The sequence below is a fragment of the Priapulus caudatus genome, unplaced genomic scaffold (assembly GCF_000485595.1).
Source record: "Priapulus caudatus unplaced genomic scaffold, Priapulus_caudatus-5.0.1 Scaffold565, whole genome shotgun sequence".
In the NCBI taxonomy this organism is placed as follows: Eukaryota; Metazoa; Priapulida; class Priapulimorpha; order Priapulimorphida; family Priapulidae; genus Priapulus; species Priapulus caudatus.
In genome coordinates, this window is record NW_014577626.1 from 177,723 (window position 1) to 191,566 (window position 13,844).

The 13,844-nt window shown below is 43.2% G+C and overlaps 2 protein-coding genes across 2 annotated transcripts in view; both read right to left on the reverse strand.

Annotated features, from left to right (window-relative positions):
- The window catches only part of LOC106811700, a 16,512-nt gene extending 4,490 nt beyond the window's left edge, over positions 1 to 12,022 (reverse strand). Inside the window, exons 1-4 of the mRNA XM_014815402.1 lie at positions 11,797 to 12,022; positions 2,930 to 3,119; positions 1,779 to 1,840; positions 1,282 to 1,371 (exon numbers count right to left, since the gene is read on the reverse strand). Of these exons, the coding sequence (XP_014670888.1) occupies positions 1,282 to 1,371; positions 1,779 to 1,840; positions 2,930 to 3,119; positions 11,797 to 12,022 (568 nt within the window). The remainder of the gene's footprint in view (positions 1 to 1,281; positions 1,372 to 1,778; positions 1,841 to 2,929; positions 3,120 to 11,796) is intronic.
- A 579-nt stretch (positions 12,023 to 12,601) lies between these two features.
- LOC106811703 (UDP-glucuronosyltransferase 2B1-like) overlaps positions 12,602 to 13,844 on the reverse strand; it is a 4,945-nt gene continuing 3,702 nt past the window's right edge. Inside the window, exon 4 of the mRNA XM_014815406.1 lies at positions 12,602 to 13,192. Within this exon, the coding sequence (XP_014670892.1) occupies positions 12,790 to 13,192 (403 nt within the window). The 3' untranslated portion in view covers positions 12,602 to 12,789. The remainder of the gene's footprint in view (positions 13,193 to 13,844) is intronic.

The following is a 13,844-nucleotide window of genomic DNA, read 5'->3' on the forward strand; positions in this document are numbered from 1 at the left end:
TCAAATTAAATCACTTCGAAAATCCCTAACCGCCGCTACTCGATTGTAATGAACGTAGCCAATGAACGTAGCGGTGTGGTGTGACGTCTTGCCTGCCGCGCTTTATGCTGTGCTTAGCGCGGGCCTCGAAATGGATATCGGATGCAGGCACCTCGCAACACGTGTGTTTGTTTACATATAGCTTTGTGACGTACGGTGTTTGGGAGTTCTGCGATGATAACCTCGTTATTTCTCAGCATTTCTTAAGGTGCATGGAACATTTTACCAATTTAGGCCATCCTTAAAAAATTATGTTTGCTGTCCTCCGACCGACCCACGAAAATAGCCGCGACCCAAAAGTTTTTTTTACATTTTGGGTTCCATATTTTTTTTTTATTATTCTAATTTTTTTTTTTCATAGTTAAGACTGAAACACAAAGCATGTGTGGCAAACATGAGGACAGACTTAAAATAACTATTAAGCCTCACAAAAAAAATGACCTACCTACCTAGCCTTAGTGGTGTCAGTTAGTCACGGATATGTCACAGTAAGTACTAACCATATATGTTTCACATACGTTCACCTGTTTTGCACACAGGCGGTCGATCATTGTGAAAAATTTGGTGAATATTTATTGTTATTGAGACGTTCCAAGTGCCTGTGCTTTCAACAGTTTTGTACGTCAATGCACGTGCGCCAAGAGCCACAAACTCGACCCAATTTCATCTCTGTTATTGTTGATGCCTGAATGGTGATTGATCAGGGAGGGGGCATGTAAGAGGGAGACATTTTCTTTGGGTTCCCAAAAAACACAATTCCACTTGACAATTTCATGGGCCATTTCAATTGGAAGCTCTGCATAATGGACCCCCAACAAGCCATTTGACTGACTAGTCAAGAAATTCAAAGGTCTGTATATTAAATTGCTCTTATTTCGCCGCTGATAGTTCTTATTTAGAACAAAGTCTTCATTGTTATCTTCTAAAACTACAGACCATCCGCTGACCGCTGTGGAGACGTGCGCCGGGCTCGAATTTGGCGCACGTCTCCACTGCGGACAGTGCTTCATACTTGAACATCCCCCGCGGTCTCTCTCTCTCTCTCTCCCTCTCTCTCTCTCTCTCTCTCTCTCTCTCTCTCTCTCTCCTCCTCTCTCTCTCTCTCTCTCTCGCTCTCTCTCTCTATCTTTCTCTCTCACTTTCTCTCTTTCTTTGTCGTTTACTTGCCCTCCCGCTCTCAACCGCTTCGCGTCTCGTATCTTATCTATATGTGCAATGAATGTCAATGCGGTGTACACTTACTGAACATGGTGGCTAAGGTCAGACCATCGATGTCAATCTCCGTACAGAGTTCCTTCATCGTAGACCTCTTATCCGAACGCTGACAGGTCGCTACATGTAATCAGAAGTAGATAATAGGGAATTAATTAGGGAAATAATAGGGAATTAATTCCATATTATCTACTTCTGCTGTAATACACCTTGATCTTAGTACAGGTAGGAAATGACGGTTTTTCCATCATATAGCTACTTTTATCGCTATCTTTTATACATATTGGAAATACGATATAGTAATTCGGTACGCCGACGACCTATTTCTCTACTGACTATTAATATTAACGTCTTTTACATATTGGAATAACTGTGACATTTACCAATGGATTCGGCACTCATCATAACTGTGGCATTGCCTATGAATGCAGCTGACATTGCAACCTTGTAATAGCTAATAAATTAGTCAGTAACTGATAAATTTAGCATCGTAACTGCGACGACAAAAAAAAGGAAAAATGACTAACTTTCTTTCTTCTCTAATACGTTTGGCGTTCGGTAGTATAGCGCTACACAGGTCTTGCATACACTGAAATAAAAGTAATGTTTTAGTCATGTAGAATAAACTAGCGTATAACGTAATGTAACCGACATGTGTTGAAAATGCTTGCTATGGTAATTGCAAGTATGCGTCTTGCCGTATCAAAAATAGTAAATAATAATGGCGCATCTATAAGAAATGTAGATATAAGAGGTCGCCTGTTGTTTGCTAAGTTAATAAGGAAATCAAATGAAAAGATATTGCACGTATTAATTAAGGTATATGCGTTAAAGCCAGTGTATTCGCGTGCTTGCGCGTGCGTGTGCGCGCGTCTGAGTGTGCGCGTGGGTGAGTGCGCGCGCGCATGTACGTATGCCTGGGTGGGCTCGCGTGTCTGCATGTGTGCAGGTGCGCGCTTCCGTTTGATCGGTGTCTTCCCATTTCGCCAGTTTCCCATTTCGCCATTTGCCATTTCGCCATTAACCATTTCGCCAGTTTCCCACTTCGCCAGTTTCCCATTTCGCCATTTTCCCATTTCGCCATTTTCCCACTTCGCCATTTTCCCATTTCGCCAGTTTCCCATTTCGCCATTTTCCCATTTCGCCATTTTCCCACTTCGCCAGTTTCCCATTTCGCCAATATTTTATGTTGCTTCCACCCCCTGCACGAAATTGATACTTCCATTCTTAAAAAAGAGTCATTTCTAGGTCGTTAGGGTTAGGGTTAGGGTTAGGGTTAGAATTAGGGTTAGGGTTAGGGTGCCTGTACATGATCCATATTTTTTTATATGTACGATTTCGCCTTCTTGTTCTTATAATTTATTCATTACAGAGGCCTACTTTTAATCCACCTCGAACAAGGGGGTGGTCGGGGAGATAGGACGAAATGGCGGAATGAGAAACTGGCGAAACGGGAAACTGGCGAAATGGGAAACTGGCGAAATGGGAAATGGCGAAGTGGGAAATTTTTAATGGCGAAATGGCAAATGGCGAAGTGGGAAATGGCGAAATGGGAATAAACCGTTTGAATACCGAAACCGCACCGCACGATCATCAAACTGTTGTTAATTCAAATCATTGACAATAAAGTTTAAACCTATAGCGTAAAAGTAGAGAGTAATAATTAATCGCTGTTTACCCGTTATCGAAGAGGAAGAAATTCCGATACACACTATCCGCGTCATCGAACTTCATTTGTATGCACGTGCCCTTGCCGGACATCGCCTTTGCCTCTAGCAGGTGTATTTTGTCACCACCGCCCTCGTACGAGTACCACTGACCTCGCATCAACACAGGTATCTCGCACATCGGTGGCGCACTGACAGCATCTGAAAAATCATCGTTCGGTAACATGAAGGAATGTAATAATGAACTGTTCGGCAACCTCTCTCCGGTAGAAATTAACATAGTATATTTTCGGATTGTTTCCTATGCATGTATACTATGCATGTCTACAAGTATGCATGTATACTATGCATGTCTACTATGCATGTATACTATGCATGTCTACTATGCATGTATACTATGCATGTCTACTATGCATGTATACTATGCATGTATACTATGCATGTCTACTATGCATGTCTACTATGCATGTATACTATTCATGTCTACTGTGAATATAAACTATTCATCATGTATACTATGAATGTATAATATGAATGTATACTAAGCATGTCTACCAAGCATGTCTACCATGCATGTCTACCATGCATGTCTACCATGCATGTCTATTATTCATGTATACCCCCATAGAACGGTTTGTGATCCGACCGCCGATCCGACCCGTGACCGTACAAACGATCAGAGAAGGCACGCCGGTAACGTAACGTCATGTTTTGTAACCGGTTTACTTCCTACGAGCCATGATCACAGTACCCGCTGCTATATTTACTGGTGCCACCACGTAACAACACGTTCTAATTTATTCCGTAGCGTTTAGTACCCACTGCCACTGACCACTGATCACTCCCATACGTATAGTAGATTTTTTACCTCTCCGAAATGGAAGGAGGTCCGAATCCGGGGGCCCGTTGTCAGAAGAATCATATATAGGTAATGACATCACAAGTATAAAATGTCAGAACTTTTGCACATGAAATGTTGTGACAAGACTATGACGCGTTAGAATTATTATGGTAATGACTGAGTATGTTTTTTATGGGTTTGACATCAGCTTCTTGGCTCCTAAGCGCTAAGCAAAGCACAAGGGGTTCCCCTAACAACGATTACACATTACATACAACGATTACATACTTGTATGTCTCAGGGACGCTATTACGCCACAGTAGGGCTGAAGTCAATGAGAGTGTAATGCGCTGTCAAGATACGCACGAAACGTAGTAGTGCTTTGCATGCCTAGATTATGATTATGTACATACAGCATATTGGTATTTTTATTCTTCTTTCCTATCTATATACATAATATATAGATTTACATTTGAAGTGTCATGTCATGTGACGTTATGATATTGCCAGCGATTCCATGCTCTGGATGCAGCAATATTCGCATGAGTGTACATGTGAATGTGTACCATTTGCACGCGATTATAAATCAAATAAACCAAAAGCTCGCATAATGCATTTAATACGGGAACACTGTGATGATTACAATATCTACAAAACAATGTAAATGACAATTGATAGATTTTCCTTCAGCCCAAATTAGAATATAATTTTTAGTCACAGCACAAAACTGATTGCATAGTCAGTCGTTGCCACTTGTTGGAAAAACCCACATAGATGTTAGAATTGGTCCAACAGAGCACCAGATTGATGAAAGAAATGTCTTCTATTGTACCAGACACCAGCGATCACGAATTCGTTTTCGAATCTTTACAGAAAGAGTTGGGTAATGATTGCTTTCTTTACCCAGAAAAACAGCAGAAAGTGTTGTCATTCCTTGATAAGGTAATTGCTAAACACGAAAGATCTGAAGCCACCATCAGACACATCATAGAAGCAGCTTTACTCTTCCATCGCAGACATCTCGTTGCATCTCTCCTGTGCTCGCCCCAGACACACGCCCTGCTCTACCTGTTGTGCCATGTGTGCGTGAAATACGATTTCAGCGACACAGCCACCGTGCAGAAGCTGGCCGCCGATATTTTCCGATGTGATCGAACATTCGAACGATTCTTCTACTGCCCTGATCAATGCGACGTCAACTCGATCGGCGCCAACGAAACGCATCGACCGAGTTCCGAGGAGAAAACGATGACGTACTTCCTGAACCATCTTGCCTCGACATCCTGGCCAGTTTTCCGAGGAAACCGGACGATCTGGTACAAATTCGTCGATACTCCGCTGAAGAAGTCCGTTCACGGCGGCTTCGGCAACAGTCCCTTGTTCCGAGCCGTGCTAACCGAGCAACCACGCATCGTACATTTGCTGCTACGCTATGGCGCCTCACCGATGCTCCCCAGGCAGATCTCCCCGATAGAATTACTCGCTCAACGTCTGTCCCTGCACTCGGTGATCATGACGAGAATGGGACACCCGTGGCTTCTCTCTCCCCAAACCAACGCGCTCTGCCTGGAGCTCATTGCCAGGGCCGTGACGAGAATTCCGATAGCGCTATCGAGTAAGTGCGTGAGTGTGGCGCAAGCAAACGGCGACTCCCCGCCTAGCATAAAAACTTGCGACGCAGAAACAGAGAATTTCCTTCTGCATTCAGCCGTCACCAAATTTCTTCCCGAGCGACTGTACGCGCCCAATGCACCGTGTTTGCAACACCTATGTAGATGTGCATTGCGGCGCCACCTGGTGGTGAAGCTGCCCCAGTCTATTTATAGCCTTCCTCTTCCACGACGGTTGATGGAATATGTAGATCTACTGTACTAGATGCATTCACATGAACTCTCAATAACCTAGCAATAAATCCTAAAGCGTTCGATGCGAATTTCTAAATTCCATTTGGTATTATTGCCATTTATTTTTGTTGTTCCTTATGCGTTTACATATTCGGTAACTTTCACACGTTTAATTGCAAAAAAAACGCACCCTCCTAACACGTTATGATTTCGCTCATGTGTATCTACTGCACTGCTTATTGCCGATGGAAGTACAGTAGCATACGAAATGTTCCATAAATGAGCTATACATCGATAGCGTTGGAATCGAAACAATTAACCCGGCAACCTTTATGAGCATTTATGAGAAAAGAGCCATGGGAGGCGGTTTTGCAACACATTCATTTCAAAATTTATTTGAATTCAGTAAAACAGATATCATAATGTGTTTTTAGCGACGTCAACTTGATTTCTGATGATATTTTAATTATCTATGCTAGTAGCGAACGAGGGCAGTGGTACGATTATTACTGGTTTAGCGTAGCCGTCGCACGGGCTACCAGGAATTCTATTCTATCTGTATTCTACCTATCATTATAAATTCATGTATTACATATTCTACAATGCGCATAAGCCACACGAGTGATGGTGGAGCATATATGATGAGTTGAGATGGAATCTTTCGTAGCGATCTATGCATTCGATGCATTTACTGCCGTAAGCATAGTCTGATGAATGATGACGCGATTTACATATTAAATGTATAAACGTGTTTATCTAAAAATGCATGATTATTAATAATTTGAACATAAGAAAATGTTGGAAAACCCGAACTGATGCATTTTCGTTGAGAAAAAAACTTCTTGACCATGCATCCGGTGTTAAAATACATGACAGCTAGCAATATAAAGAACCCTATAGAATCCTGCAAGAATTGCAGAGTCATGCAGTCGCCTACTCCTCACAGAAGAAGAAAAAGTATAAAAAGAATATGATGACTAAAAAGACAAATAAGAAACCAGCTAGTCGAATGATTATAGTTGTACTGGTCTAAATCTGTATCTCATGAAGTCGTAGCCGCGTGATAAGCAGAGCGGCAAACATAGACTAACGACAGTAAGACGCCGGTAAACATCAGCGTGAGAAGATAATTGAAATCGCCAGGCCGATGTAACCTGTTGTCTAATCCGAGGTTGCTAACCTGTTCTGTGACCTCACAATACAGACGCAGACGCAGAACAGACGCAATGAATTCCACCCACAGGTCTCCAGTTGTAACGAATTATCTTCACCTTGTAAAAAAAACTTGGTTCAACTGGAATATATAGTGGTATATTGAAAATAATATGATTAGATGAAATATTGTTAAAATATTGGCAACATGCGCGCGCACACACACACACACGCACACGCGCACGCGCACGCGCACGCGTACGCACACGCACACGCGCACGCGCACGCGCACGCGCACGCACACACACACACACGCACATACACACACACGCACGCACGCACGCACGCACGCACACACACACACACACACACACACACACACACATTATATATATATATATATATATATTGAGTAGACCATAAGTAGATGGCCAGATCCAGTCTAATTATTTCCGAAAAATACTTTATTACGTCTAAGAATGACGTGTGTGGATAATGAGTTTCGCGCATATTTACGTGCGAAAACACATCTTTAGCTGTAAATAAACTAACCTAGCGTTTTAATGTTGCAACTATCGAAAAATGAACTATCAATGAACATCAGTATCTAGATGACTAAATCGGTGATCCCTTGGCAAAGTAGATGTGATGTACTATCGATTCTGACTTCATCTAACAGAAGTGGTTATAGCCTTTATTATCTTCTTCACTAGCAAAACCTGATGCTCGAATTGTTGAGAAAGAACATTAGTGCATGGTAATAATCATCGAAGCTGTCCGGGATACGATGATGTCATATTTTTAACATATTGCGTATTGCGTAGAAGTTATGACGTTCTACAATTATGATAGTAATTAGGTTTAAGATGGTTTCAGATGACAACGGGCCCCCAACTGTTAAACCCTCAATATTAGTTAGTTATTTTTATTTTTAGTACGGGGTGGCTACCCTTAGCTAAGAGGTTTTGCACGCAGTCACGCAAGATCTGTCAAAAAATTTATAGCACTGGGATCTGGTATGCGGATTCAATGCGAATTCAGGGAAACCGAGGCAACAACCGATTACATTATCGCAAACATACACGTGAGCGGAACAGCTTTCAAGTAATTGGCGAACCAGTCTAGAGTAAGTAGTCAGTCGACAGCGAAGGTATACTGATTGCAAACAATGAGTATCACACCGGTTTGCGTACACTTTCAACCCTCGTAGATTTTAAAGTGGGCGCGCCCCTAGATTTTAAAGCAGATGCGTGCACGACTGGTAACGCTTGATGATTAAAGTGATAAGCTCGTATATGTAAGGTGAAACAACTACAGTTCTATCCAGCCACTGTTTTAAACACGATTCGAAGCGCTGGTGTACTGGCGTGGACACGAACACAGACGGTTGTCTATCTTACACGCGAGGGAAGCATAGCTGCAGCATCAAATAGTACGCATGCTCAAGTTTTGACGGAAAATTTCATTGAGAAATGATCATGTCGTTTTATTCACGAGTTTTACGTAGGTTGTATGTTGTTTTGTCATGTAGGTATCTATGTCAGGTTGTATGTCACGTAAATAATTAATTACCTAACAACCAATAACGAACGTCGCATGTTGTCGCATGCAGCGATACCTGACTGCGTCACGGTGACGTAATCAGTGTCTCGTCATCATCTTGCGGGACGAGTTTCCCACACACGAACCGATATCGTAATGCCGTACGATTTCAATCGTCTTGCCCTGCGGCAGATTTGACTGCTTTGTTTTGTTCGCTGAGGTAGTCAGGCGATATGTCATGTGCAGCCGATAGTCGCTTAATTTGTTTGTTTTTTTAATTGTAAAAAAGCTGCCGATTCGCCGACCACAGGCGTTCCGAAGGGAAGCTCGCTGAGTGAAAGGAGAAGCTGATGTAGATCGTGGATAAGCATTTAGAGGAGGGACAGGAGAGGGTGAGATTGGAGCAGAGGCGAGAGGGACGGGGTAGATGGTGTATTAGGTGCAAATGAAGTTGAAGAAAATTGGACCATTAGGCGGTATTAGGTGCTGATGGGTGAAGACATATAGGAGGTGGCAGATGAAGGGACGAAGAAATGGTAAATGAGGTGGAGGTAGGGTAGGTAATGAGACAGGAAAAGAAACAGGCGGCGAACGAGTACGGAGGTAGACAAGCAGACAGCCGTGAAGTTGCGAACGCTAAAATAAATAAATATGTTGTGACACGGCTGGCAGTCTCCAGTCACGAGGTAAGTGCAAGGTGTAGAAGGCTACGTAACAATTAAACATACCCGCGGGACATCTGAGGGGCATCCAACGCAACTATACGCATGATTAATCATGTGTGTGTATGTAATACTATGTATGTGTGTGTGTGTGCGTGCGTGCGTGCGTGCGTGCGTGCGTGTGTGCGTGCGTGCATACTGCGTGCGTGCGCAGCGGTGTGTGTTTGTTTGTGTGGCGTGCGTGCGTGGAGTGCGTGGTGTGTGTGTGTGTGTGTGTGTGTGTGTGATGTGGTGTGTGTGTGTGGTGTGTGTGTGCATGGCGTGCGTGCGTGTTTTTGTGTGTGTGCGTGTGCGTGTGTGTGTGCCGCGCGCCAGCGCAAGGTGCGTGCGTGCGTGCGCCGGGGCATGCGTGCGTGGCCTGCGTGTGGTTGCGTGCGTGCGTGCGTGCGTGGCGTGCGTGCGTGGCGTGGCGTGCGTGCGCGCGTGTGTTTGTTTTGTGTGTTTGTGTGCGTGTGTGTGTGTGTGTGTCGTGGTGTGTGTGTGTGCGTGGGTGTGTGTGTGTGCCCAGTGTGTGTTGTGTGTGTGTGTGTGGCCGCGCGTCGTGCGTGCGTGTTGATGTGTGTATGTATGTGTGTGTGTTGTGTGTGTGTGTGTGTGTGTGTGCGCGCGCGCCGCGCGGTGCGTGCGTGCGTGCATGCGTGCGTGTGTGCCGTGCATGCGTGTTTTGTGTGTGTGTGTGTGTGTGTGTGTGTGTGTGTCGTATGTGTGTGTTGTATGTGTGTGTTGTGGTGTGTGTAATGTGTGTGCGTGCGTGCGTGCGTGCGTGCGTGCGTGTGTGCGTGCGCGCGCGTGCATGGTGTAATTCACGAGCCCAGAGCTAGCGCCGAGACTTTCTTCGTCTTTCGACCTATTTTTGATTCATCTAAATAACCGCCGCGCCCTCTGGACGCATGCGGACCAAAGCCACTGATAAAATCACCGACGCACGTGCCGTCGTGGCTTGACCCAGCATTTAGAAGACGCGCTCTGCATAACACCACAATACGAGACGCGTGTGGTCGTGCGGCAGCAGACAACAATTATTCTTATGCTCGAACGCAAGAATTTATGCTCCCGGGCTGCATTTACTCGGCCTTGTGTGTCGACTATACAGCAACAACATCTCCCTGACGTCATAACAAGTCAACATACAGGAGGAACCTGCAAGTGATAGCAATGAGCCGTCACTAAAAGCAGCAGTCATGCACGAGTTATATCTATATCTATAGTTTATATCTATATACATACTGGCCGAGTGGTTGCGAACATATTTTTACATGATTTTATCACGTAATAATAATAATAATAATAATATACGTATATAATAATCGCGATAATGCGAGTGGTAGCATAACTAATAATAATATATTCATATTAATATATAAATAAATAAATAAATAATTTAATTTGTAATTTTGAGCGTGAGCACCAAAGGTTCGTGATCCTGGACCGCGTTACTGTGCGTGATATAGCACGACATGACACGGACATGTGTATATTGTAACACACGACACACGAGCGTAAAAACTACAAAACGGGTCCCTAGACGCGACAGATCTGTGCCCTGGGCAAGTTATGCACTTGGCGCTCCTACACGCGAACCTCAAGGGCAGATATTGACGGAGGTTTGGTAATTTTAACTTGGCGTCCTAGCTATAGGGGACCTCCGCTCAGGTCGTCTTAATGGACGGGACTACCCTGACTTGACGTGAATGAATACAGGCACAGATAGATTTACGGCATCATGTACATTCGTTAATGTTTTCAAATCGAAAATTGCGTTTTTTTTAGCATTTAGGCGTTGAAAATGTTAAAGACGTCAGTGCGTCCATAGGTGCGTCCGACGTAGAGGCGTTTGCACACGCACGTTATGCAATCGCTGTTGAGAGACCGTGCTGTCCCCACTGATCCCCGCGCAGTCGAATTCAATGTCTCGGTAATTATACGACAAAATTATGGTTTGTAGGCACGTTTTCCACGCTTTTTACTGTTATTTACGTTATTTTTTTCTTTTCGCATGCATTACGAACTATTCTGTATTTGTGCGCGTTGTAATTGTTGATTGCGGTGATGTGAGATTTGAGAAAAAACGCATACTAATGGTGACTCAGCTTAAGCTGAAAATCACACTAAAAATGTACATCCGAAACGCACACACCATATTCGCACGTGTGTGTGTGTGGGGGTGGGGGTGGGTCTCTGATGACCATAACCATGTACGTACGTGTAACTATAGCAACATATATGCAATAACCATAAATGGTCATACAGTACATCTACATTTTATACATTTATTACCCTCACACGTTTGTTACATGTCGTTAATTCTAATATTGCCGCGACATAATAATTCTGAATATATAATTATGTTGGCAAAGTTTCAGAAGAAATTTACAGAATATTGAGTGTTAAACGTGTTAAAGAAAGAACCGCGACGAATAATAAGGTCTATGCATGAGTAAAGACGATATAGATATAGACGAGAAAAATTACGTCACAAGGAAGTAATTTGTTTTGTAAAGCTTTTGTTTCAATGCTTTGGAACGTGTCAATGCCAGACATAATAAAACAATTTCACAATAAATAATGCTCGAAACGATAACTATATATGTGTATATTTTATATAAAAAAAACCAGAACATACGGTATACGACATACGAAAAACGATTCCATCAGGAGTAAGATAATATATTATCTTACTCCTGATTCCATATATACAGTTTACGATGACGCAATCACTTTAAAGAATAAGCGAAAGAAACTAACATACTAATAAACACGCTAACGTATATACTCACTGTATGATTCAGAGTAGGTTTGTCCGTACCGCGACACGACGGAATTCGTCGCCTGACCGTTGACAGCGACGAGGTTAGGAGCGATGCAGGTGAACAGAAGCAGCAGAAGGCCGGCCAGCTGCTGCGGACGTCGCCGCCTCCAGCAGCAGCAGATGATCGCGTGTGTCGGCATCGCCACGGCCGTGCGTATGATCTGTACACGCCGGCTATGTGCTGTTACTACCATCGCCGTACACACGCATGCGCCGCAGTTTACGCATAGCTGAGTACGCAGGAGCGGTGCGATCGTACGTCTGTCGCCTCCATCGGTCTCTGTAGTAATCGCGAGTCTGCAGTAAACCGCAGGCGATCTCCGGTGCTCAAGACATTTTTGAATCTGAACACTTAATCGTACGAGATTTACAGTTCTAGAGGGGCGCGAAGGTGATGACAATAGATCGTGAATTAAAGCGTCGTTTATAATAATCGGTTAAATAAATGTTTTGAATGTTAAATAAATATTTTAAATATTAAATAAATGTTTTAAATGTTAAATAATGTTTTTAAAGGATGATAATGATTATAATGGCTCGAGGTAATAGATGCGTGTGTATAGGATAAATAGATAAAAGGTGTGTATGGTAGAGATAATAAAAAGTTAGGACAAATAGATGACGGCTAGATACGGTAAGGAGATAATGGTGAGAGAGTGCGACGGTTCATACAAGACAAGGTCGGTTGGGACTATGAGTATGAGACGTTAACTGATAGCGATAAAAAACAAAGACACCATTATTTCAATTAAAATGTTTAATGCACAAAAATCTAGGTCAATGGGGATTTATCTACCAACCAAACACACAGCGCTAGCGTTCGAATTATTTTGCATCTACAACGAATACAGATGTTGTAAGATCCACCAGGCTCCGCAAGGAGCGAATTTTATACACGCATGTACTGTACGGTAACGTACTATTTTGCAACATATTTATTTACAATTTTTTATTTATTTTTCTAAATGTTCTTTTCTTTTTTACGTTTTCGTGACGTCAATTTCTCTTTTTCTACTGGATCGTCACATTTTTTCCCGTTAATTGTAACATTTTCGTCTTGATTTCTCTTTTTCTTTCCTTCTTTGGATTTATGCGATTTTGTTTTCACGTTTCCAGCTCTTCCGTATACTAATATATACGCTACATACGCAACAACGGCAAAACTTCCAAAAATAACGAAGGTAGCAAATGCTATCACATCTAATAGCCAATATTGAAAGAAATAGAGCTCCGTGCAAGCCGAGTGCAGGTGAGCTGCCCCACGTGTGTTAATAGTGTAGTTTATCCACATTCTGACGGTCTCTGCAGGCTTCACCGGATCCAAGTGATATATGTCCGACAGTCTCCGGATTTCGGATTCGTACCTTTCGAGAGGACGAGAACAAACGCAAACTGGTTATGTTTTGCTCGGACGATGAGCGGCAAGTACAATAGCAAGTGTTTACACGATGCGCCCTAGACGTAGGCCTACGTCCAAAACGCACCGTGTATGACAATGCAAACGCAATGTCGGAAGAAATTAGAACATCCGTCCTGTGCATCCGATATCGCAAGGGTCATAAAATCGCATAGTTTACACGGTGCGTTTTGGACGGACGTCTAGGACGCATCGTGTAAATAGGCCTTTATACTCCAGCAGAATATCACTAAAGGCCTATTTACACGATGCGTCCTAGACGTACGTCCAGGCCTTATTAGATTTACGCGTACGTCCTTGACGCAACGGTGAATCTGTTTACACGGTAAGTTTTGTTCGTACGTCCAGGACAAGTAGTTCACGGGCAGGCCGCCATGGGGAGAACACGTACACGACGGCCATAGCGCCTCTTCTTGTGGCAGGAATTAAGAAAAAATATGAAATTTCGCAAAGAAGGAAACGAGTTTGGGTGAGACATTGGATCGCCAGGAGAGACAAACTTGGAGCATATCATGCACTTCAAAAAGAATTAGAGGAGGAAGACCCCGGAAGCTTCCGAAATTTTGTGAGGATGGACATGGACACTTTCCAAGAACTCC